Source organism: Ambystoma mexicanum, chromosome 4q, assembly GCF_040938575.1.
Source record: "Ambystoma mexicanum isolate Mex_15411 chromosome 4q, UKY_AmexF1_1, whole genome shotgun sequence".
NCBI classification, from domain to species: domain Eukaryota; kingdom Metazoa; phylum Chordata; class Amphibia; order Caudata; family Ambystomatidae; genus Ambystoma; species Ambystoma mexicanum.
The window spans coordinates 200,210,108-200,235,493 of NC_090928.1; the positions used below are offsets into that span (position 1 = coordinate 200,210,108).

At 45.2% G+C, this 25,386-nt stretch overlaps 1 protein-coding gene across 4 annotated transcripts in view; it reads right to left on the bottom strand.

Moving 5' to 3' along the window:
• ARID1B (AT-rich interaction domain 1B) overlaps nt 1–25,142 on the bottom strand; it is a 1,170,625-nt gene extending 1,145,483 nt beyond the window's left edge. For 3 of the 4 annotated variants that reach the window (XM_069607734.1, XM_069607732.1, XM_069607733.1), the window contains exon 1: nt 23,061–25,142. In XM_069607734.1, the coding sequence (XP_069463835.1) occupies nt 23,061–24,683 (1,623 nt within the window). In that variant the 5' untranslated portion in view covers nt 24,684–25,142. The remainder of the gene's footprint in view (nt 1–23,060) is intronic. The other variant, XM_069607735.1, reaches the window with a different exon arrangement.
• Nucleotides 25,143–25,386: the final 244 nt, after the last annotated feature.

Genomic DNA, 25,386 nt, shown 5'->3' on the forward strand with positions numbered 1-25,386 from the left:
CAGAAGTTAGCTGACAAAGGGGTCCCAATAAGCATTGACACGACCTGGGCTTGCCTTCTAGGGGGGTTCCCCAGACCGAAGAACACCAGACATCTGGGGAAACTGAGAGACCTAGTGTATATACTCGCTAAGAGGAGGATAGCTATGAACTGGAAGCAACGCTACAAACCTAGGATAGAGATGTGGTGGAGGGATCTGCAAAAATGGGCGGAAGCCGAAACCATGGTCTGGCAAGAGGCATGCAGTAAATGCGGGGGGGGGGAGGATGTGGCCTGCCTAGTGGCCTGGAGGTTATTGGTCACTGGTCTGTTTGGGGTACGAGGAGAACCTACTGCCTCGGAGGAGGAGGTCACCCGGCCACACCAGGTCGATACAGAACTACCCTGTTGATAAGCTCTTGGGGGGGAGGAGGGGGGAGTGCAGTGTTGTGTTTTTTTAAGTGTTTATTGTCTTATTGTATATAATGTCACAAGTTTGTTTATACTGTTTTCACTTAAAACAAAATAAAAATATATTTAAAAAAAAAAAAACATGGGGTAAGAGCAAGAGCTGTGTGTCATTTACCAGGAGAACCCAAGGAGGAGGTTAGATGCCGAAGGGAGGAGACTTAATTGGTGAATAGTAAGGGGGGTGGGGGGGAAACGGATCCCTGGGAGGCGCCAATGGAGGAAGGTTTGACACAAAAAGGTTTGAGGCATGGTTAATAGCACACTATGTAGAACGAACATGGCAAGCTCCAGATTGGAGAGGTCCCACAGGTGATTCCAATCCAGGTAAGAGGAGATTATATTGAAGACAAGTAGTTCAAGGATTTCAGATTAATAGGGGGAGGGCGGGGGGAAGAGGGCAGGCCAATAGCTGGAGGGATTGTTAAGGTCAGCCGAGGGCTTCGTTGCAATTACCAAGAATGGTTACGCCCTTGAAGATGGCTGGATAACTCCAGAGGAAAGAGGCTGGAGAGGGGTGAGCAAGCAGTGCAAGCTTCTTGACCATTGGGGGCAAACTAGTCAGCATGGGTCAGTAGTCCTAAGAAGGAGTGCAGATTAATATGGAGAGGACAGTGAAACAAATCTGATCAAATATTTTGGCAACAAGGGCTCTCTCACAATGGTGTACTTGAACTGATCAGGGGGGACTTGAAGTGCTCCCATTTTACCAGGCCACATATGGATAAGTGTCTTTAAAGGTTCAGCCAGCCCTAGAGAAGGGGAGTAAAGGCCACGTTTGGTACCAAAAATAGGGCAAAACTCAAAAAAAAATTAATTAGGGAGTAGAAATACTATATAAAAATAGGGAAACGGACACAACAACCTTGTGCAACCGCTTTCACCCACACGGCTCCATGGATATGTTTGCACCAGTAGTGCACGTAGTACAAGCTACTATTATTACTCCCGGATCAGAAGTAAACATAAATTTTAATGTACATGGAAAGCTTAGGAGCAAAAAAGAAAAATAAATAAACAGAATGTCTGTGTTCCAGTTAAAACCTATTTTTACCAGCTTATAAACAAAACTTCAATTGGGAATTGGACGACTTACATTTTTACTTGCTAAAAAAAAAAATCATTGTATACCCAACTTTATAATAAGTCAAATATGCCAAACTCTAAATCTTATGTTGAGTACTGGGTTCAGCTTTATTTAAAAAATTAAATAAATAAACCTGCTGGTACAGAGAAATGGTGGAAGGCTCTGGGCTCATTTGTCGCATCTTATTCTACAGTTGCAAGGAGCCCAATGGAATGCTCTACAAAAGGAGAAACATTTCTAACAAAAGTAGCAATGGGTGAGGTCTGGTGCTGCAAAGCTCTCGAAATGCAGGGTTACAGCCTCTACCCTCTCGTAATAAAACAATCCTTGTTAGATCACGAGTTAAAGTGACTTAGGAAAAGGTTTTCCAGTTGAACAGTAGATTTTAGAAAATGGTAATTTGGGAATCAATGGACAACTAGCAACCAGATTGTTACGGTAGGCAAAATCGTGGCCAAAGGCTAGTTTGGTACAGATCTAGGACAGTGTGGACCCGTTAGGATGAATGTTAATTAGTTAACATCCGACCAATGGGAAGCCACAAGGTAAAAGATGACTAGTGTTGCGTTACTCGATACCCACTTATTTTATCAAGGGAATCAGTTAATAGTTCATCTATACATAGTGGGAGACACACATTTTCAGCTTACCCATTTCCTTAGTTTCACCAAGGCTACTTCCCCATATTTTAAAGCCCTATTGTACGGTGACCAGATTTCCAAAACGAAAAACCCGGACGACCAACATAAAGAGGGAGTACTCCATTGCAGCCCACCAATTAGCACCCCCCCCCACAACCAACACCCAATCATCTGCCTGATTCATGGAATTATTTGCGTGAAAAAACGCAGATTTGCGCGCCTTTCTGCCCAAAAATCTGCATACTTCAAACAGGGATTTTCGGCCGGAAAGGTGCGCAAATCTGCGTTTTTCACGCAAATAATTCCATGAATCAGGCTGCATATTTCCAGCACTTCTCCTTTTTCTAAACTGTTTATGATCTAATTTGTGCAGTTTTGTCTGTGAATCTTGGCATGTTAATTCAAAACAAGCGTTTTCTCCAATTGATATTGCATGGCTTGCTGTACAGTCATTACCAAGTCAGTCGCTGTAGCACAGTCAGTAAGTGTTGTGACTTCTACTTGAAAAGTAGGGGGTTCGAGCCAATCCTCCAGCTCCAACATTCTGAAAGTGTTGTGAAAAATAATTACAATTGTAATTACCACAGCCGCCCAACCATGCAAACCCCGGACTGGGTTTCTAAAATAAAAAAACTCCCGGGACCCCAGGACAGAGGGTGATTTCCCCAGACTGTCCTGGGAAAACCAGGACTTCTGGTCACCCTATCCTTTGTACATTGAAAGGAATCCCAGTACGAGTTGATTAATGGTTTGGCCCTATGCGGTCTAAAAAAGGAACTCAACTCGCTCCCTCTTCCACAACATAAGGCGAGAGAAGGAATGGCTGATGCAGATCATGGGACTTAACGCAGTTAGGCAGGTCAGGTCACGTGAAACTCACAGAAACAGCTTCAACGAGAGCACTGTAGTGGAACTACCAACAAAAGAAAATAAGAATGGGTTGGCCTTACGCGATTAACTTGAATCCTCTGCCTGCAACCCCAATCCCCACTCGACCAGCTTCATTGTGAAGACCCCCTGCAAGGTTTCAGCATCATTCTGAAACTTAAGTTACGTAGATGTCTCTATACAAGGAGAGTAGTATCAATTGGTGGGAAATGGAATTTCATTTTGGCCTGTGGCTATTTCCACTGCGTGAGAGCGGGAGTTTGATGCTTGTGAAAGCCACTAGGGTAAACCTCTGGGAGAAGTGGCCATGCATTCAGGACCCTGCCCAGATCACCCGACAAGCATCACTCGCTTATCCGACAGGGATTACTCTGATGGGCCAGAGCCCCAGCTGGCCACTAACGCTGCATCCGAGCAAGCCAGAGTGAAGTCTGAGAGTGCACTCAGACTGCCAAACAGCATACCAAGAAAGGTGAGAGAAGTGATTGGGGTCTTCAGATCTTAAGCAGCCTCTTTCTCAAGACTAAAAAAAGGTAACCCTACGCAGTTTCAACCATTGGAATGCATCTTATGATAATGAGTTGAGTGTACAGACTGCCACCTTCCCTCATCTGCAAACGTATAGATCGGTATTACACATGGGGTTCAATGTATTTGAGAGCAAGAGACACACAGAGACAGGGCTTGGCAGTGACAATGTGAAATGGGACAACCTGCAAGAGGCCAGTAGTAGGAATGGAGGCAGGACATCTGGTAGTTTTGCCTTGCAAGGTCGACCCCGTCCAATCAACAGACGCCCCCGCGATCTACTTACACTACATACACAAATCTCCCACAGACAGCCGCCATAGACCTAGCCTTCAGCATATCACTACTAATTGAGGCGCAGCTAATATTTACTCTTTAAGCCCCATCACACCACCCTCCCTGCATCATTGGCTAACCAGAACTGAAGTCTGGTAGCCTATATGAACTTGGTCTGCCCCACAGATAAGTGTTCAAACCAAACCCATAAAAAGCAGACCAGCACCCAGGACCCGGCCCTTCCTGCCTGCACCAATCGACACCACGGGCATTTGCCTCTCCTGCTATCCATCCAAATACCTCTTCCGATAGCCACGGGCATGCAGCAAGGCCAACAAAAGTGGCAGATGGGTGATACACACTAGGTTACGTTGCATATCCTACCATTAGTACACTTTGTAGTTTATTCAAGTAATTTTATCAACATTATTGTAACCTACTGCTGTATCCCCTTTCTGCACACTGCTATGTTGCCACACAGCTAGGTTTGCACTTTAAAAACCCAGCAGAAACATAAAATGATAGCATCCATGAGTACATGCATTAGCTCAAGAAGAGTATTTCAATGATTCGTGAGAAGGAGGGAGCGGAAGGAGGAGGAATGGTGCCCAAGTGCATCAGGAGGTGTTTTTATTTTTAAAAACCGCCAAAAAATAAAAAAATCCAAACAGCAAAAGAATTTCCATCTTTCTACGCCATTGTCAGGAAATAGTTCCTACCGCCTTTGCTGCACACATTGTGATGGTTATAGGATTCCACCTATCAAACGCAAACGGACGTTTGGGAGAATTGTACAACATATACCACTTCATTATTCTTGAATGGATTAAACAAGTCGATTAAAAGTCGCATAGGCAAGTCCCCAGTACCATAAGGATTACAAATACCAAAGTCGGTCATCCTAAACCCTATGGATGATTGTAGCTCAACAGAAAGTGGGATACATAACCCAAGTGACCTACAAAAATTCAACTACAAAGCATTGCCTTACATATGCTGGTCTGGGCAGAGTGCGTTACAAAATTATAGTTTGTGGGTGGGCTGTGGTGACACCAAAATACCTAGTTTTCCTCTGTTCATTTTATTTCAGTAGTATTATTCTGTTCTGAGAAAATGAGTATTTATATTACGACATGCGCAAACAGGGTGAAAATCAGGGCCCGGTAGGCTAGTTTGGATGTCTTGTTTTGCTCATGCATTATTGTCACCCAGTATCCCACTGCAAATTAATTTGCCTAGACCATCTTTGTACATCGCCCTAAATAGAAAATACCTAGGTTACGTCAATGTATACATACATCCTAAAACGCCACAATCGGAAAAGACAAGTGAAAAGGCCTGCACAAACACTCACTACAACACACAGCAATTTAACATTATTTATTAAGAGTTGGGGCGGTCATGTTAAAAGGGAATTTGCCAGGGAGAATTGTTCCATGACATAGCCAGAAGCTGTGGAAATTGCCCACCCAAGAAGGCATGACATAAGCTGTCTTGCCTGCACCCAAAGTTGCCCTTCCTTGAAGCCACTTTCCCTGATAAAACCTGACGAGGCAGCAGTTTATTCTGCTCCACCCCCAGTTGCTCCTCACAGTTAATGCGGAAACTGACCCCCTCCATCTCACTCTGCACCCCCTGCGTTCCCCCTTCCACGCAAGGCTAGGAACAACCAAGTACTGACTTGGTTAAGCGAAATGGAGAGGGGACTTGCCCAAGACAAAAATGAAATAGTTTGACCAAATAAAGGTTTTGGGATACGCAGGGATCATATTAAAATGAATGATATGGAGTTCAAATTGCAACAAAATAGAAGTACAAACATTAAGTGTATTGCGATTCCTGGATAGAACGTTTATTTTTAATGCATTTTCTTTTATTTGAATTTCAGGATAGAAAGTATACCAATAACACAACGAGATATACAATTAAAAGGAGGAAATGGTTTTAATTAGTCTTAAATTAAAAAAGGAGACTGCAATATATTATACATATTGCTGTGCCATTTCTAAAGTAAATCGCTTTGAATATAAAAAGATGTCACAACATGGCCTCCGCATTTCCCCCTCTGTTGCTCTGTCTCATCGTGCCCATGCACGTCAAGTCCATTTTTTGTGTTTAACACGTAAGCTCACTTTGTCCCCCAGGACCCGGAGAGAACATTTGGGGAAGGGCGGGTAACAATTTGGTTGGAATGCCGTTCAGATCATTTACAAAGTAGTACGCTAACCTATCAATAGTGTCGAAGAGCACACACACTACAAAGATCGGCTTTCTATTGAAAGAAACTGCCCAAGTACGTTCTGTTGACAGCTGCAGAATGGCTAATATCATAACAGTTAATGATTAGGTGTTAAATTGGAGCCTATAGACTTTTACTTCTCGTATTTAGAACATCCTGAACAGCTCCAAGAAAGGTTATGAATCTACGTGGATTAGATCATATGCTCCAATAAACTGGTGTAAATATGCAAGTTCAGGGTTCGAAAGGTGTGCAAGTACAGGATTAGAAAACGCCTTTAAAAACAGGCAGACCTCTGCTACTGGCATAGGTGGGTCATGTGTTCCATGGTGCGATGTGAGAGCATATGTCATTTTGCCACATTTCAGGAAGCGTCCAGGCTTTGTGCTACATAGAAAACACACACATGCAGCAAAATCTCTCGGCATTCCTTTTTACAATTTATATTAGATAAAAGGTGAATAGTTTTCATGTATTTGGATTGGGTAAAGTTTTAGTAGGTGTAGTTGTTGTATTGAACTAGAGGTCTGCCATTTTAAAATCTACCATTGCCAACAGCTGCATTTTTTGCCATTCATTCTAATGTGATAGGCCACATTTTTGAGCTATGGACATTTGATTGAATGTTATCTTGCTGACGGGCAGAACGCTCCAAGCAGCCATGGCCAGGATGCAAGGGAGAAAACTTCTCAGGGGCCTGAAATGGGGGCTCGAGACAGCAAAACTTCTCAGACGATAAACTCATGAACACAAAATGGTCGTAAAGGACACAGTAAGATATATGCACAGGCCCAGGTAGCAGTGTGAACACGGCACCCCCACAGAGCAAAACATTTGGTCTGCAGTTAAAATGGCCATGTTGAAACAGATAAACAAAAGAAATTAATGTTTAGGAGCAGAGCCGCACACACAAACACCCCCCCCCCCATTGTTAACAGATAACTAGTAGGTCATATCCAGAGCTGGCAGCATTTCTCGAGACGAAAGTTGCAGGTGCATGGGGAGGAAGACCAAAGGGCCGATAATGGGGAATGGGTTGTGCTGGTCTATTGGATGCAACAAAGTTCTGCCCTCACCGATTTCCACTCACTACACCATTGGTCTGTCTTGGTGGGATGCTGACACCAGACTTGTCTCAGTTGTCGCTGTCCAAATTAGGTCAGAGATTTTTATCAATTACAAGAGTGCAAACCAATAGGAGAGCAACATTTTCAGCTATTAAATGACATGTTTGAGAGTTGGGATTTTCAATGGTGACATGAAGGAATACCACAAATCACAATGTGAAATGTATACTGTTTTTTTAGGGGCTTGATGACGAACAGCCAAACTGAAACGGTGGAATTAAAGTTGCTTCTAGAGAATATGTTAATCTGCGGTTTTAAACTTTAAATATTGCAGCCTGGAAATGGGCAGGCAGTTCAGTTCCACAGAGCTGTCTGACATTCTGCTGACCGAATGTGCAAATAAAAAGGTGCGTTTTCTTGCAAGCTGTGAATTCCATTTACTAACTAGTAGGTCATATCCAGAACTGGCAGCATTTCTCGAGACGGAAGTTGCAGGTGCAAGGGCCGGAAGACCAAAGGGCCAATAATGTGGGATGGGTTGTGTGGTTCCGTTTAATAATTTTGTGTTCCTTTTCTGGATTACATTGGGGGAATGCACCTCTACATTCGGAGGCCCCAGTGAGACCTCCAGTACCGCCGAAGAGCTGGGTGCTTCCTGCCTCACACTTTGGAGTGGGGGGCCTGCAGAGACCAGATAGTGTGCGTACAGCCGAGTACGTGAGCAGAAGCCGAGCTACCTGAAAGCCTGACTGATCCCTTAGCCGGGACCCCGATCCGGGTGTTGTAAGCAGTTGAGATGGGAAGACTCGCATTGAGGGGACTCCGAGTTTCCATACCACACAAGTGCACTCTCGCATGAAAAAAAACGCAGCATTGTGGATGTTTGCTTTGTTGTTTAATTGGTTAGTACATTAAGTTGGAAGGAAGCTGTGAAGAAATATGTGATATTGAAGGGATCTCCTCCATTGTGGGGAAAGATGGCATCATAAGTGGAAAACAGTTGTGAAAAGATGTGGGATCTCCCCTTAGAAGGGGAAAGGCAAAAAGGGATCCCTCCATCACTCTGGGAGGGGTGAGAGAATATAATGTAAGTATTTGTTAAATTATTATTGGAGTGATATATTTAGAGGTTTTGGCCAAGGGTTGTTTTAGAGTGGTGCATTAGAGGTGGATGATGAGGCATGTATGAGTAAGAAAAGCCGAGTTTGTGGGGGGAGCAGGGGCCTTTGACACGAAAAAGAATAGCGGTTTATAAAAACGGGGTCATTGGTGGAACTAAGAACTGTGGAGACTTATTGGAAATGGGGGTCTAGTGGGAGAAATTGGGCTTTTTATAAATTAATTTATAGGTGGGACGAAGTAGTTTAGGAAGTATATGACGCTGCTGGAACAGTGTCAATAGATTTTCAGAAGATGGGTGGATTTGTATTAACATCATGGATACTTCCATTCCAACATATGGATGAAGCACTCCAGCAATATAGGAATAAAATATGAAAAACAGGTTTTAGAACATATGTACGCATTTATTGTCCACACACAAGGGAAAGAAATTGAGTAGAGAAAGGATACTAGAATTGTGGGAAATGTTTGAGGAAGTGGCGGATGCTCCCAACCATGAAACAGAGAAAATTGATAAGGAAGTTACAGTGACTTCAGCCCCACCCTCTTATGTGTGCTTTCCTCTGCAGCCCGCTGAAGGATATACTAAACTCCCTTTTGCGCCTGTAGGTGACGATAAAAAAGGAAACCAGCAGGGGCAGTTAGAAAAACTACACCAAACACTGTTAAAAACCCAGTACTTTTAGAAGTAGAGAAGCATTCACGAAGGCAGATGGAGGATGTATTAAAGGAAGCAGAAGAGGAGCTCGTCACAGCAGGAGGAGGGTCGATGCGCAGCAGATAAGTGGACAACAAGAACGATCAGGTTTAAAATTGACAGTAAAAATCTCCCTACCATAGAGGAAGTGGACAGCGAATCAGCATGTGGTGGTGCACAGGCAGAAATTGATGATGGCATGAATGTAACAGAAGATGCAGGGGAAAGAACCTTTTGGGAGGAATGAATTAGTAGGGTACTGTGGCCCGAGGAGAAGGCACAGCCTCAAATGCAGGGGTCACAGTGTCCCCCATTACAGAAAGGCAGAGGGCGCGCAGCATGTACCATAACAAAAAAAAAAAAAAAATCAGTAATTTCAATTAACAGCTTGCCGTCCCTCACAACGGGGGTGGGCAAGTGGCTTGACCCCCTCGGGAAACAGAGCAGGGATCACCCTGGCTGAAGGAGTTTATGAAAAGTGTGTTTGCCTTGTTATTGGGTGAACAAGAAGATGCACTTGGAAACAGATGATGGGGCAAGATTACACAGTAATGGCCACGATGCTGTGCCATTCAATAAATGTGGAACACACATATGGAGAGTATAAAAAAGGTAAATATACAGAGATTCCTCAGGTAGTCGATTTTCACTCGCATTCTGACCCTGCAATGTATATTCAGCAGATACAGAAGATGTGGCGGTTAGAAACAAAACAACCATGAGATTGGATCATCCCCTGTTTTTTGATCACATTAGTAAAAGGGCTACCCAAAGCAGTGCAGACAGAATTATGGAAGGTGTTCGGCATTCAGACGAAAGGGTGGGCCGAGATACAAGCTCACATGTATAACAACCATAAACAGGACAAGAAAAGAAGCAAAACTGACCAATCACAGAAGTGATGCCGGTACAAAAGAAATTGAATTTAGCATGGAAAGAGCAGCGATTACAAGCATCACAGAAGGGCAGCCTCAGTACAACTACCAACAGGGAGGGGATCAGGGGGTGTAGTAGGGTATACTCCACAAGCAAGATATCCTCCACATGAGTAGGCTATTGGATATTTCCTGAAAACAAGGGGTGGCTTTCAGAGAGAAAGGAGGACTGGCTTTGGATATGGGGAGCAAGACCAAGGTTCGGAGGACCGTGCTTCATTTGTGGGAGAATGGGGCACTTTTCACGAGAATGAAGACGAGGAATCTGGTACAATATGGCCCTGGGGGTATCCCAACATACCAGAACATGACATATCCCATACAGTCATGGATGCAACCCCAACATATGCCATTCACGTTACCACAGTGGATGCCCCCTGTTGGCCAAAATACCCCACAGCAGAAGCCCCCAACTGCTCAAACTATACAGAGTGCAGAATAGCAGCAGCTTCCCCAACAGCAACAACAGAATGCCCTCCAAGCACAGGCACATGGTCAGAAGTGGGTCAGAAATGTGTTACCCCAAGGCGCAGGGCCATCTACACCGGAGTAACAGTATTGGGAAGAAACGCTTTCAGGCACAGATACGTTTGGCCCACAGGACAGCCCAGAGAGGGCTCTGACGTGCCCAATTCTATCAGTAACTGCAGACCTGGAAGAGGAACCAGAGGTTGCAGTGACAATAGGTAACCAGTCATTTTCCTTTTTGGTCGACACAGGGGCTACCAAGGCTTGTATTAAGTAAGAATGGTTTCCTTTGTCAGACAAAATAACGGACACAGAGGGGTTTTCTGGGGCTGTTCCAACAGTTCCTTTTACTGAAGATTTGCCCCTTTCCATAGGTAGACAAGAAGTTGTAGCACTATTGTTCTACTCAAAAACAGATGCAGATTAACATACTGGGCAGGGTTTATGAGCAAACTAAACATGACTATCATTTTCCCCAAAAAAAGGGCATAGGGTGTTCCGCTCCAGGCACGTATTGCACACGGGGACGCTGCAAACATACAAGCATTCTGCACCCGCAGCGCTCTGCGTCACTTCCTCCAGAGTTATTCCTTTACGGGGTCCAGACACCGTTAGGATGGGTGCCCAGGATCAAAGACCACACATTCAGATTAACCACAGTTTCTGTTCAAGCCCACAGTTCACAAGGAAGTCGCGCCCGGCACCACTATCACAATACATTTAGAAGCAGCCATAACAAACAAAGACCAAGTAGTTTTGTACAGCACAAACGTTGATAGCATTGAACGGTGCACTGTCTTATTCATTGCCTCAGCACAACGCTTGACAGACTAACTGCTTTTATAGACGATTGACGTGAGATGGTGTTCCAAATATGCATACCATGTCGGTGGTTGTAGAGGTTCCTCAGAAAATACTTCTTACCAAAGCACTATTAGCACACCTGAAAGAAGATCTGAACAGGGTGCCTAAGGTAATACAGACCAGCTGACTCCATGAGGTGGGCCTTTTGAGAGGAATAGGGGCCGTTCGTACCAAACTAAAACCAGGGTCGATTGTGCCCTGGCTCAACCAGTACCTCAGGACACGAGAAGCTGAAGGGATTTATCAAACAATTTTGGCATTGTGGCGACAGGGCAACATACAGCCATCAGAATCCCCATATATATCCAGGGAAAAAGGCTAAGGAGATCTTGGAGGATTGTGCAGCACCTCTCCCCTTATAAATAACATAGTATAAGTAGAATTTCTGGTAGTGACAAATCCAGCCACCATTTTCTGTAACATACCTACAGAACCAACTTAATTTACTGTAGTTGACCTGAAGAACGCATTATTATCCATTTCATTCCACTCTCAGTAACTACTGCATTTACCTACCGCTAGCTAAGGTTCCAACACGCTCATTTACCACAAGGGTATTAAGAGTCCACAGGCTTTTTTTGTTTTTACAGAGTTCTACAAACGGATTTAGGAAATTTGAAACACAGAGCACAGTGAAACGATCACGTATGACCTCCTGTGGTGCAGTACCATAGAAGAGTACAAGGTTGACAAGGAAAAGCTGCAGTACTGCCAGAAACAAGTAGTGTATCTAGGGCAGATAATATCAGGGAGAAGGATTACCCCAGAAAGGGTGGCAGCGGTGCACAATACACCACAACCAAGCACAGTGAAGGGGATGCAACAGTTCTTGGACCTATGCAGCCATTGCCGGTCCTGGAGCTTTGATTACACAAGTTACAAGCCCCTCCTACAGGGTGTTAGAGGAAGCACAGAAAATAAAGGGCCCTCTACCACGGACACCTGAAATTATAGATTAATGCAAAGGGTTAAAGAATGCACTTAGTAAAGCACTGGTTTCAGCAACCCCAAATTATTGTATGAAATTGTTTCTTTTTTGCACATCCTAATGGTCAGGCAACAATGTCAGTCCTCACCCAGAAAACTCTAAGTGACTCAAGCCTTTGGCTTATTACAGTGGTGTTTTGACAGGGTATTTGGCATTATAATGGGCATTTTCCATGTGAGCAGCAGCTTTTGCCATTCCTAAATCTTCAACATTTTGTTAAGCTCACCTGGTATCCACAGGGACGCCACCCAGCCGGGTTACTCTCTGGTATGCTTCTCAGCTTTGCCCCGATTTGGTCTGCGGCGAAGGTTCTGCCTGAAAATACAGGAGGACTGTGTTCAAGACTGACCGAGTGGGCTAAGTATCCTCCCTTCACCCCCGTATGATTTCAGTCCCTCTGGCGCCCTCTCCTCACCTTGTGGTAGAATTACGCGTGCTCTCCGTCCTGCCTTCTTTGCAGGGGCACGTTGTCTTTCATGGGCGAGTGCGGTCCAGTTACTTCACTGATGCCGGCCTGTTCGATATTGTTCAGGTAGGTCATATTGCTGTTCTTTAGTTTTGTTGCTATCCTGCATGCCTTTCTTTGTTTAAAATGTCTCTTTTTTCTCCCTTAGGTATGCGGAGCGTCAGCGCGGCGAACTGGCTTGGTTGAGCCCCGCTGGTAAATGATGGTGCATTAAGAGTGCTATGATGCAGTAGGGCTATGCGCAGCGCTGCAAAGTCTTGCCTTTGCTAACCTGTGTTTTCCTTCCTTGTAGGTTGCGGTGTTCTTCAGCGTGAGTGGAATGTCCGGAGTGGTGCCAGCCGAGAGGCGACCAGCCAGGTAAGCCTTTTGAGCAGTTCATAATTTGTAAATGTCTCTACTGCTTTCTTTAATGTTGCCTCTATCTTCCTCTTTCAGGTTGTTCTGTCCGGGAGGCGTGCAGATTCAAGGAAGCTGTTCTCAGTAGCTGCGAGTGTTTAAAGATGAAGACTGCAGGTAAGATGCTTCTGCTAATGATGTTCCTTTTGTCTCCTTGCAGGTTCTGCTTCTCCGAGGTTCGAGGGAATAGCTGAACACGGTGAGCATCACATGGCAAGCTGCAAATTAACGCGAAGCGTGTTCGGGTGTGGTTTAAATAGCCCCAACAAAATAGTCCAGGTAAAGTAGTCCCTAGGCTACCACACCCAAAACACTACACTGCATAGCTTGGTTCTTAGGAACCAAGCTATGTGGATGCCTCCATGTTGGCTGACAATACAATAAAGTAGTTCCCAAGCACATTGTTATTCATGGTGTATGAGCCTGGCGCAATAGGTGCCACGACTGGCCCCATGAGGGCTTTTGAAGAGGATGCCAGAGGGGGTTTTGGGCGAGGGTCATGACACATTTACCATCGACTGCAATGCGACACTATGTAGCGCATGCAGGATTTACTATTCTGATAAATCCAAATGTACCCTTACCACCCAACAAGCTTCTGGGTATGAGGTGATACTATCCAATCCCTCCATTAACATAGGGTGTGTCGTAATTGTTAATCCAGCGACATTCATTGCAGAACCAGTGCAACCAGGTGACTATGTACACTATTTCAGCACATAACAGGACGTATTGGACAGCCAAGCACAGGTTAAGGAAGACCCCCTGGAGGAAGGACATTTATCAATCAGAACACTGGTTAAAGACACACAGGGACAGCAGCTGCACGATACGAGGATAAGGAGTTTGAGGTTGTATCAACGAGGAGACTCCCACTACACTATTCAGCAGAACTAATGACATTAATTACAGCAATAGAAATGTCAAAAGGATGCTGTGCCACTATTTATTCAGATTCGGCATAGGTCACATCATCAACAATACACGCACGGTTGTCTAGACAGAAGGGGAGAGTTTGGAAAAATCAGATGGCACACCTGTGCAACATGCAGATTTATTTTCTGGATGAATAGAAGCACAACCTTCTCCCTCAGCATTAGCAGTGGTGTAACTTACAGCACAAAAAAATATAAAATACATTATTTAAAAAAAAAGGTTACATGGCAATGATGTAACAGAAACAGTAGAAGAAATACGCTGCATATTACCATACATAACAGAACTATTTGCCACATTTTCACACACTGACAGCAAGCGTAAATTACTAAACTCTACAGGCCCTAACCGTGGTTCACATAACAGAATTACAGGGACAGGCACCTCAACAAAGGCAAGCATTAAGGACAAAGAGAGGGTGTTATTTATACCCCCAGATTTAACATGGAGACAAAATATGTCAGGGAAACCCATCATGCCCCAGGAATTACTTGAAACTGCCCTGGAACACCTGCGTCACCAAGCACACACCTCTAAAGAGTGCATTGCAGCAGTTGTTTGTCCCAAATTTGCAGGAAGACATGGCAGAGTTAATCACCAATTGCGTGACCTGCCAACGTTAAGCCACCAATCACACATTCAGAATGATTAAGGCAACATTGTCTAGCCCTTCAGGGCCTTTTCAACATCTCCACACAGATATACTTAACAGATGCAATAATTTTTCCTATTTAACTGTTGTGGTATGCCCATTCTCTCATTGGCTTGAAGTAGGTCCATGTGCCCACCCCAATGCCAAATCTGCAGCTAAATTCCTCCTGTGCGAGGTGTTACCACAATGGGGTATTTGCAAGGAGTTGAAAAAACGTGGCCCATTGTTGGACCTCCAAGAAATAATTTCCCTATTAGCAACAACACAAATTATGTTCAGCTTACCACCCCCAAGCCAAAGATGCAGTGAAGCAACTCAATGCGAAAACGTGTGAAATGCTTCACAAGAGCTGGTTGCACTGCTTGCCTCTAGCTTTATTTGCAACCACCACTTGACTCTGCACAAGACTGTCAAAGGTAGGAGGTTGCAAGCACAGTTCACCCCCTCCCGCTCAACCTCTGATACAAAACAGTTCTGCAGGAATTCCAGGGTTATTTTATGGAACTTACCAAGTTTCTTAAGTTTATATCAGGACAGGTCCAGCCCAAATCGGCTAGCCACATCCACAGAAGAGGCACCCACGCCACAAGAACAAGAATCATTGCTACAGCAACCTCAACTGTACCTAGGGGACCACATCTAAATTTGCAGTGTCACCCGCAAGTGGCATCAACCGTTTTATATGCCCCTTCAAGGTAATCTATGCCACTTCAAATGCAGTAAAGGTTGAGGGGAGAAGAACATGGTATTTATTACCTCTCCGACATCAGGAGGGACAAAAAGGCAACCTCCCTCCCCTTTCAAGAAAAGAGGGGAAAAGGGGGGCACAAGAGAAGTTACAACCAATTCACAGTAACTTTTTTTAAACGCCCTTTCTTGTTTTCAAGAAAACAGACTGTCTTTCTCCAGCATCACAGCAGACGCAGACCGGAATAATACTAAAATGTATACTAAGTTTAAGTGTTGCTTTCTTTCTTTTTTTCTCTTCCTTTGCACATGTCTGAGGTGTCAGAAATAGCGGTGATAATATTAATGTACAACAAAATGGCAGTGGGTCAACTGTTAGAAATGAATAATTTTAAGCAGCTTTGGGAATGAGCATCACACCGATACAGAAAATATGCGGTACAGCCACATGCGAGTAGTGGGTAGAGGGCAAATTACATGTGTTCCCTTATTCCACATGAGACAGGCACGCACAAGTACTTTATCCCACAGAACGCACTAGGACAGTAACACACTGTTTGATTCACCTGGCTTTGGGCAGGTTTAGGGGGCCATTTCAGGCACACAGGGTATTGGTGGAACGAGAAGACGGCGATGTTTATGAAGATAATTACATAAAATTAAAGAAATTGGCAGAAAAAGAAGGATGTAGTATTGTATTATGAAACAAAGGGGCCTAGGAGGGGGTCGAGGGAAGCAGAGCGATCACAACACAACACACTTTCACGTGAAAAGGAGACGGGCATGAGTTGCCTTCAGACCAGTGTTGCATATAGTTTCTGCCAAGACGAGATGGTGGAGGGGCTCATTGGGTGTAGAGCTGAAGGATTTTCAGAAGTGGCTATGCAAATGAACAAGACTTGCATTAGTATTTGGGTCCGAAGCATTCAGACTCTGGCGAAAATAAGCAACCTCTGCAGGCACTTACACTATATTCTTTGTGTTTCAGATCAAGAGGGAGCATCAAATTCGGTATAAATAAGAAATGCACCAAAACAAAGGCGCTCTCGACCCTACGAGCAGTAACTGCAGACATTTACTGGGTGTATGGCAGCATGGCCTACACCCAGCTTCCACCACGATGGGCGGGCACTTGGCCCCTTGTTACCCTGCATTTTGCCAGCACTAGTGGTACCTCAGGACCTTGTGTCATTTGATGAACATTATAAAGCAAAATAACTTTACCATAAGAGGACTACATGGTCCCAGAACTTACAAAGGAGCAGGAGAAGCAGCAATTATTTTTCAAAGGAATCCTCTGACAGATTGACAGAAGTACTACAGAGTTTAGATTATTTTCAAAAGTGGCTATGTTTTTCGCATCACTACTTGCACCCGGCATCCAAACTGCAGGGAACGGTTGAAACTTGCCAATGGTATGGAGTGAGGTGTGAATGCGATCAGGGAAGGACTAAGAGCAGTTTCGTCACCACCTTGCAGAGCAGATACATATTGGATTTAATCACGGCTATGGAAGTTGAAGTGTGTGCGAAGATTGGAAGCACCCGATGTACCTTGGTGCCCTCAAATGACACTGAAAATGGAAGTTTAACTGAAGCTATTGTTGCACTGCACACACTCCACACGACTATGGAAAAAGAAAGTAGCATGGTTGTCGAAGAGGATTGGTTGAATTGAAATGTTATTTCTATCGTGCCCATACACAAGTGTTTCAGAGCATGCCAACTCAAGGGAGGGGAACAGGAGAGAACAAAACAACGATCTTAATTAAAACACTTTTTTCTTGGATGTCCATGTGGTGGAATAATGCTGTTAAAGTGCTGGTTCCTGTTCTCGTTGGTCTTTGTGCACTTTAAATTTCTTTGGGTTGCTGCAAGGGTGGTGGGTTTAAGGGTACATGTATGATGACTTTCACTGAAAAATCCTTAATACGATGCCACGCCCCTCGCATAAGAGGAATGGTGGGATACAACACTGTATGCTTTGGTCCCCCTGGGAGGCTCTCCAATCCAGCTCCAGATCCCAAGACCCACACGGAACATTGGGTAGATTGTAATGCCGATGGCGATTGCTTTTTTATAACCTTTGCACCTGAGGATTATGCAGTATGGGGGGAGAGTTTACGGGGTGTCTGTAAGATATGGACCCCAAAGGATGATATAGGAAGGAGGAGTTATTTAATACTAAAAAGGGGGGGGGGGACAGAGGTGGAGTATAAATATACAAGTTCAGCCTTCTAAAAGGTGTATGCAAGTACAGGATTAGAAAACTCCTTTAAACAGGCAGCAGACATCTGGTAGTGACGTAGGGGTCACATGCATTCCTTGGTGTGACACTGTAGTAAGAGCATATGTAGTTTTTTCACACTTCAGGAAGTGTCCGGGTTACGGGCTGCATAGAAAAACACATACAGCAAAGAATCTCTCTGCATTCTTTTTAACAACACATTATTAGATAAAGGTGTGTTTTGGAAATGCGTAAAGGTTCAGTCTTTTTGGTACTGCATCGAAAAGACATGTAAGGTAGCTGGGGTTGCTAGATGCGACTGGTCACCGACGGAATGTTTGTTGGGAACATACTCTAGACAAAGCAAATATTAACAGTGCATTAGACTTGATTTAGCATGTATACTTGCGAAGAGAAGAATTTCCATGTCCTGGAAATCCCCAAAATGCCCCCACTTTAAACTGTGGCTGAATGAGTTTGAAACCTTGTGCGAGGCTGAAACAAGAGAATGGGCTATGGCACTGCATTCATATGAGGGTGACCCCGCTGACACTTTTGTAGCATGGAAATCCCCTGTCCACAGTGTGCTCCACCTATCAGATGATAAGCCACCATGACCTCCCTGACTAATTATAGCGCTGTGTACCTGCTTGTGAATATAAAAGGATCTACACCCCACCACCCCCCGTTTTCACCCACGCTTAGACGAACACTCCACACTCAGTCACTCTGGAAACCCAAAACATGATATCGCCCATCAATCGCGTGACCCAAATTCACCATGTGCCCTAAAACTTGTTTTATGTAAGGAAGTTTGTGTTCTCTTCCCCCTCCCTTTTTTATCTCACCTCCCTTTTTGAAGTCTTGTTTATTATTACAAAATGCCTAGAATGAACAATGCTATATTTGTAATGATGGTAGTTGTACTGACACTGATGCATTGTCAGCCTTTGCTCAATAAAGACATTTAAAAATAAATTAGATAAAAGAGTGAAATAGTTATATTTATTTGGATTGTATAGATTTGGGTTTTAGTAGGTGTAGTTAGTTGTATTGCACAAGAGGTCTGCCATGTTAAAATCCACCATTGCTAAAGGATGCAGTGTTTGCGCGCTAGGCCACATTTCTGCGCTACGCACATTTGCTTGAATGTTATCTTGCCGACAGGCATAAAGCTCCAAGCAGCCAAGGCCAGAATGGAAAGAAGTGCCAAACAGTGTTCAGCTAATGTCTTGCAAGAGAGAAATCTTCTCAGCGGCCTGAAATGGGGGGCTCGAGGCAGCAGGTGCCTTCCCCAGACGATGAATGAATACATAAATGGTTGCAAAGGACACAGTAAGATACATGCACAGGCCCAGGCAGCAGCAGAGCCAAAATGAACAACTAGATGGTGAACACAGTGCCCCCACTCAGAGCTGGGCATTTGGCCTGCAGGTAAAATTGCCAAATTGAAATGGATAAACACAAGAAATTAATTTCCAGGTGCAGAGCGCCACCCACACACACACACACACACACACACACACACACACACGAACACGTGTTTTTTTCACAACTATTCATTGTGAACAGATAACTAGAAGCTCATATCCAGAGTTGGCAGCATGTCTTGTGACAGGAGTTGCAGGTACAAGGGGAAAGACGACCAAAGGACCAATCACAGGAAGCGATTGTGACGATACATGGGATGAAAAAAGTTTTGCCCTCACTGACACCATTGGTCTGTCTCAGTGAGATGCCAAAGCACGAGCTGTCTCAGGTGTCGCTGGAGGTCAGAGCTTTTTTTAATCAATTGTCTTATGGAGTGTGCCAACCAATAGGAGCGCAACATTTTCATCTATCAAATTAGACGATGTTTGAGGGGTGGGATTTTCAATGACCACGTGAAGGGATCTCTCAAATCACAATGTTAAATGTATAGTGTTCTTTGATGATGCACTGCCAATTGAAACGGTAGAATAAAAGTTGCTTTTGGACAATGTGTTAATCTGTGGTTTTCCGCTTTAAATATTGTACCACGGAATGGGCATGTTGACGTTTTTTGCAGTTCCACAGGGCTAGCGCTGACATTCTCCAACTCGAATTTGAAAATAAAAAGCTCGTTTTCCCCTGCAAGCTGTGCACTCCATTTTGGATTACTTTTGTGTTCTTTTCTGGATTACATTGGGGGACTGCACCTTGTACAATATGCTATAGCTGTAATGGGGGCGTGCCAATTTGAAGCTCCATCTTTCGTGTGCCACGCTGTTCATCCTCCCTCAACACTTACAACAAAAATTCATGCAACATAGCATTTAAGAAAACAAAAATACACCTTACAGCGAAAGCCATGTGTGCAATTGGATGTGAAATATCAAAAAGCATCCGTGAGCATGGACAGTGAAAGCATGGCAATGCCAGACCATCCCAATGAATCCAAGCTATTAATGGGATTCTAAAAGTCACAGCCAGAATACCTACCCAGCCGAAACCACACGCACACATTTAACATGGGCACTTTGAAGCTACTTGATTGAGACAATTCATTGAACTTTTAACCAGGAAGGTTGATGCACACCAATACAAAATGTGCATTTAGCTTTACATTCCGTTTTGAAAAAAGTTTTTAAATAAAAAAAATTAAACAGCGCACCTTGCTTCCTTTGGTTTCAGATTACACACACATTATAAGACACAATTAATGCACAAACCGATACACAACCAACATCTACAATTGGCATATTGCATAGTAGCGGCCGCCTTATTCTATCCTGCATACAACAGTTAACAAAAATAAATGTATATGCGAGATAGGACCAAAAAAAATATATCAGAACTTCCAATGGTCATACACAAACACAAAAAACAAAAGCTAAACAAGGTTTAGGACCATCGAGTTCCTCGTCACTCGTCCACCGGTTTAGGTTCAAAGCAATGTAGTAGCCATTTCATAGCTCAATAACTAGTGAAGGCTCTTTGCTGTGCATACACCGGAAGAATAGATTAAACGCAAGACAGTACATTCAAACCAACTTAAAAAGCCATGCCGACAAGCGGGAACTTTTTTAGACAATAATTTCATAGGACAATGCTCAAAGAAGCACCGTTGTTTCACTACTTCTAAGCGACTCAAGAATCACATGTTTTATTTTTAAGCGGCGGCAAACAAAAAAAAAAATAACATCGAGCTGTCAAGAAATCATAGACTGCAAAAATGTTAACAGGAAACCACTGCAATAAAAAGAAAAAAAAACAGCGTGCAACGATTCAGTCTACAAACAAAATGGGAGCAGTCTTTTAGGGTAAATGTGTGTAACACTTCAATTTAAATTCCATTCATTTAGAGAAAAAAAGGTTTTCCCTTTAAAGCAAAACAACGGAAGCAAAGGTTGGGGACAGTAGATGCTCTGAACATTAAAAGCCACCCCTGCCTCATTTGCATCCATTCGTGGTTCTCGCTCGCAAATAATCCCACCTCCAACCGCATTACCTACTTCCCAACATCAGCTGTAATATAGCTTCAATGAAAAACGGTTTAGAGTGTAAAAATAGATATTTTTTTTTTTTTAAAACAACTTCATGAAAAACATGGTCCTATTGTTCAAAATAGCACCAAAGGCAGTTTAGCAACTGGGAAAAAATAGAAGGCAAAACAAACATGGCAGGCCATCCTGTTTGCGGCTGGAAGAAACAGTATGGAGTGGTCATTTTCTAACAGAAATGAGGTAAATCTATGGCGCACTACATTTAGGACGACCATACACGCCTGCCCCAACAGAATTTATAATGTAAAAATAAAGAATAGGCCGGCAGCCGAAATGCTGTTTGTGCTCTGCGTGAAAATGAAATATCGTATTGGGAAGGGGCAATCGGAGGGCAAATTCTCCCCATCACCGAAAACGACAACATGCATTCTAAATGAGGTTATTCGTATTTCGTTTCAGTATTGAGAGACCCGTTTTTTTAAATTAACATGTCACCAAGCTTCTGCTGTCACGTTACAGCTCGGTAGAACAAAAAGAAACTCAAATAAGCCGAACAAGAGCTTGCACCAGTGACAACATATTGTATTTTTGGAGGAGGGGGAGGGGGTGAGGAATTGTACTCCGACCTCCAAGCGTACTTTATTTCGATGCGCCCCTTCCCGGGGTTCCTTCACCTGCCGACGGGAGAGGTTGCTCTGTTATTATTTGTGGGCTGGGCGGCTGCGTTCTGTGACTGTGTGCAGCTCAGCACTTCTATTTACATCAGCAGTGCTAAATGCCCAATGGTGAGAGGGGAACCAATCAGATGGCAGATTAGATGTCAACTCGGAGGCAGCTGTCTGGAGACTATTACAGCCACTTTACCTCCACAATTCAAATTCCAAACCTTGCAATGGAGATCAAGTCACTCTTTCGGCTCAGGCTGCTCGGCGAGAAGCGCTAGCCCAGTGCGAGGCCTTCTTCTCGGCCGATTCGCGTGAAAGGCAAAACAAGGCCTTATCCAAACGAATCGGATTCATGGAATAAGGCGATCGGATGAATTAATAGCCTATTGGCTTTTCGACATATCAGAAATATGCCTTTTTAGCAGCAATCAACCCGTTACTGTTCCTGCCTTTCTGATTCGCGCTTCTTTCCCGCAGGCACTAATACTAAAGAGACCGTGTTCTTCCCAACCGCAAACTAATATATGGAATTGATTTTTTTTTCAATAGAGCCACAATAATACTTGCTGGTCAGATCTTAGACTTTCCAAATAAGGTGGTCTAGTGGTTAGACTTTATTATACAGAATCAAAACATGGGAAGGACAAAAAACAACAATGCATTACAACGCACCAGAGCATCCCCGGATAACATGCATGTGGTAAGTACATGGTTTAACTGCAGGGTAACTAAAGCGTTAGGGTGGCAGAAGCGTGGGGAAACGTCAGTTCTGTGCCCATGCTTTGTAATGAAAAAACATTTAGTCCCAACTGCAGTGTTCAAAACAGAGCTATGGCTACCACCAAGCGTACCCACCATATGCTAGTTTTTTTTCAATTAAAACGAATATTGGGGGACAACAAATGCATCCAGGTGGTCCTCTTCAATGCAAAAGAGGGGGCCTGGCTCCAGAAATACACGAACATATGTATGCAATTCCATCGGGCAACCCTGCCAATGACGAAAAAAGGGAGTGGTAGAGTGAGAATTTGACCAGCCCACAGTTCTAGTATCTACAAAACTCCCAAACCTCAATGGACAATAATTACCAACATATCGACACATTTGGAATATCTATCATTTGTTGTACACAGCAATACTGTTCTGCATTCATTTTCCTTTCATGTAAATCATACACTCCTCCTCCCCCAATATGCCTGCCACCATGAGTGGTCCATTGGTGGGGCTTTTTGGTCACCAAATACCCAATCAATTACTAGATCAGTGCAAAGTGTAGGATAGGCCTGGAATGCATGCACGGGGGTAAAAAGGTGGGATTTTACCTGGGCTCGTCCATGGCTGTGCACAGAGTTCCCGGGGCTCATAGCCGGATGGTTCCTCTGTGGTGTCCCCCAAACAGGGTTGCCCGTACTGCCATATTGAGGGGAGCCCATGTCTTTACCAATGCCCGCTGGTGGCTGTTGGGGAGCGTGAGGTCCGCTGCTGCTGTAGTCAGGGTAACCACTGCCACAACTCCTCATCATAGGACTGGGGGATGTCAATAGCTGGTTAAGAGTGGGGGTGGCCCCAGAGGGGTGTTGACTCTGTTGCCCAGAAAACCTCTGGAAGCTCCCAGCCTTGGTTAAGCTGCCAGGAGTCCCCCCAGAAGTGTTGTTACCCTGCTGCTGCCGAGGGGAGCCCACAACCCCATATCCACCATATCCTCCTGCTCTGTTCTCAATAGGGGTGCCACATCCTCCGCGGCTGGGTCGCACAGGATAGCCTCCTGGGTAGTGGTTGTAGGCGGCCGGGCCACTGTGGTTAGTGTAGGCCTCATGGGAGTTGATGCTGCTGGCAGAGCTGTGTTGCCCAGGCTCAGGGTGCTGCATTAACCCCATACTGGGGCTTTGTTGTCCACCATGTTGATCGAAAGTAGGCCCAGTGGCTCGGCTCCCAGTGCCAGGGGCTGGACTGCAGCCCCCTCCGCCATAGTAGTGGTTATAATCAGACGAAGATGAGGAAGAGGAAGATCCAGAGCTGTGTGACGAAGAGCTGCCACTTCCCTGTTGATGAGGGTGGCCAGTACCATTATTGTTGCTGTGCGGCCCACCTGCACCCGTCATAGCTGCCAGGCCCGGCTGCTGATGATCCGAATAAGGGCCACCACCACTACCAGGGTCCCCAGGGGAGTCAACATCTTCCTCCTGAACCACTGGGCCCCGTATTACACTCTGTGACTGGGCCCGCTGAGGTTGCTGCTCCTGATGCCCCATCACATTGCCATCTTTAGTTCGGCCTCCTCCATGAGGATGGGAATCCATGTCCGAGGCCTGTTGTGAACCACCACTACCCGGTTGGTAGGGATGTTGGGGCTGCTGGCGGTGGAGGGTCTGTGACTGGTGGTGGTGCTGCGGGTGATGGTGTTGTGGGTGCGAATGATGTAGATGAGCGTGGTGGTGGAGGAGGTGCTGTCCTGGATGGTGGTGGAGCTGGTGGTGAGACGGGTGTGGATCCCCACCGTCATTTCCACCAGGGCCACTCTTCAGTTTGTGGTTGGGGAGGACACTGTTCTCCAATCCAGCACTGGGAGAAGACAAAGTGGAAGAGCTGCCCCCTTCCATGGCATCCGAGGAACCACTACTGTTGTTGTTGATGGAGCTGGGGTCTCCTGCAGGGGAAGCCAAACTCGTAGTTGCCATGTTGAGCGGTTCGTGGTGGTGCTGGAGGTGGTGGTGATGGTGGTGCTGGAGATGGTGGTGGTGATCTCCATTATTGTTATTGTTATTCATGCTGCTGCCGCCGCCGCCTCCACCAGCGCTGCTGCTACCATGCTCCCCCCCGGGCATGGGGCCACCTGCCTTCCCAGGGCCCCTCTCCGGGCTGAGGCTGGGCGACAGGCCGGGGTTCTTCCCCTTATTGTTCGCCTGGGCTGCCACCGCCGCCGCCGTTACCACTTGCGCGGCCATGATCACTCCAACATTGCAAAGTCAAACCCAGTCAGCAGAAAAAACGAAAACACAGCCCAGCTCCCCGCAGCCGGCCACGGGAGGGCTGTGCAGAGAGAGGGCAAAATGAAGGCGCTTACCCCCCTAGAATCCGAGTCCAGATCATCCCAATGGGGCGCGAGGGGGAGGAAGGCAGCCTCCCGGTTTGTGACAAGACAATGGTAGTGTGCCTCACTGCCGGTGCCTGCTGCCGCCGCCGTCGCTGTTCCGCTCTGCTTCCATGTTCAGAAGTTTTCGCTCGGGTTTCAATTGGAACGTTCTCCGTTTTCCTCTCCTTCCCCTCTCTAACCCGGATATGGGTAAGATACGCGTCTGGTGGAGCCTATCTGGCCCAGCATGGCACAAGAGGCGAGCTTCCAGCAACTATTATCCACTTCTTTCTGGGGACTAGCTGCTGGCTGGAAAACACGGACTGGATCCTTTCCCTCCCCCCACTACCGCACTCCTCCTCTATCCCCTCCTCCTCCTCCTCTCGAAGCCAGCCACAGGCAGCTCAACATAGGCTCTGCGAGCACCGCGAGAAGAGGCTGAGACAGCGAGCACAGGGCTGGTCATGCACACACACACACACACGCATACGCGATGTAGGAGGATTACTGCATGGGGCGCGCCTTGCAAATCTGATCACAGGGCACTTCTGCTAATGAAGCTCAGCAGTCATGAC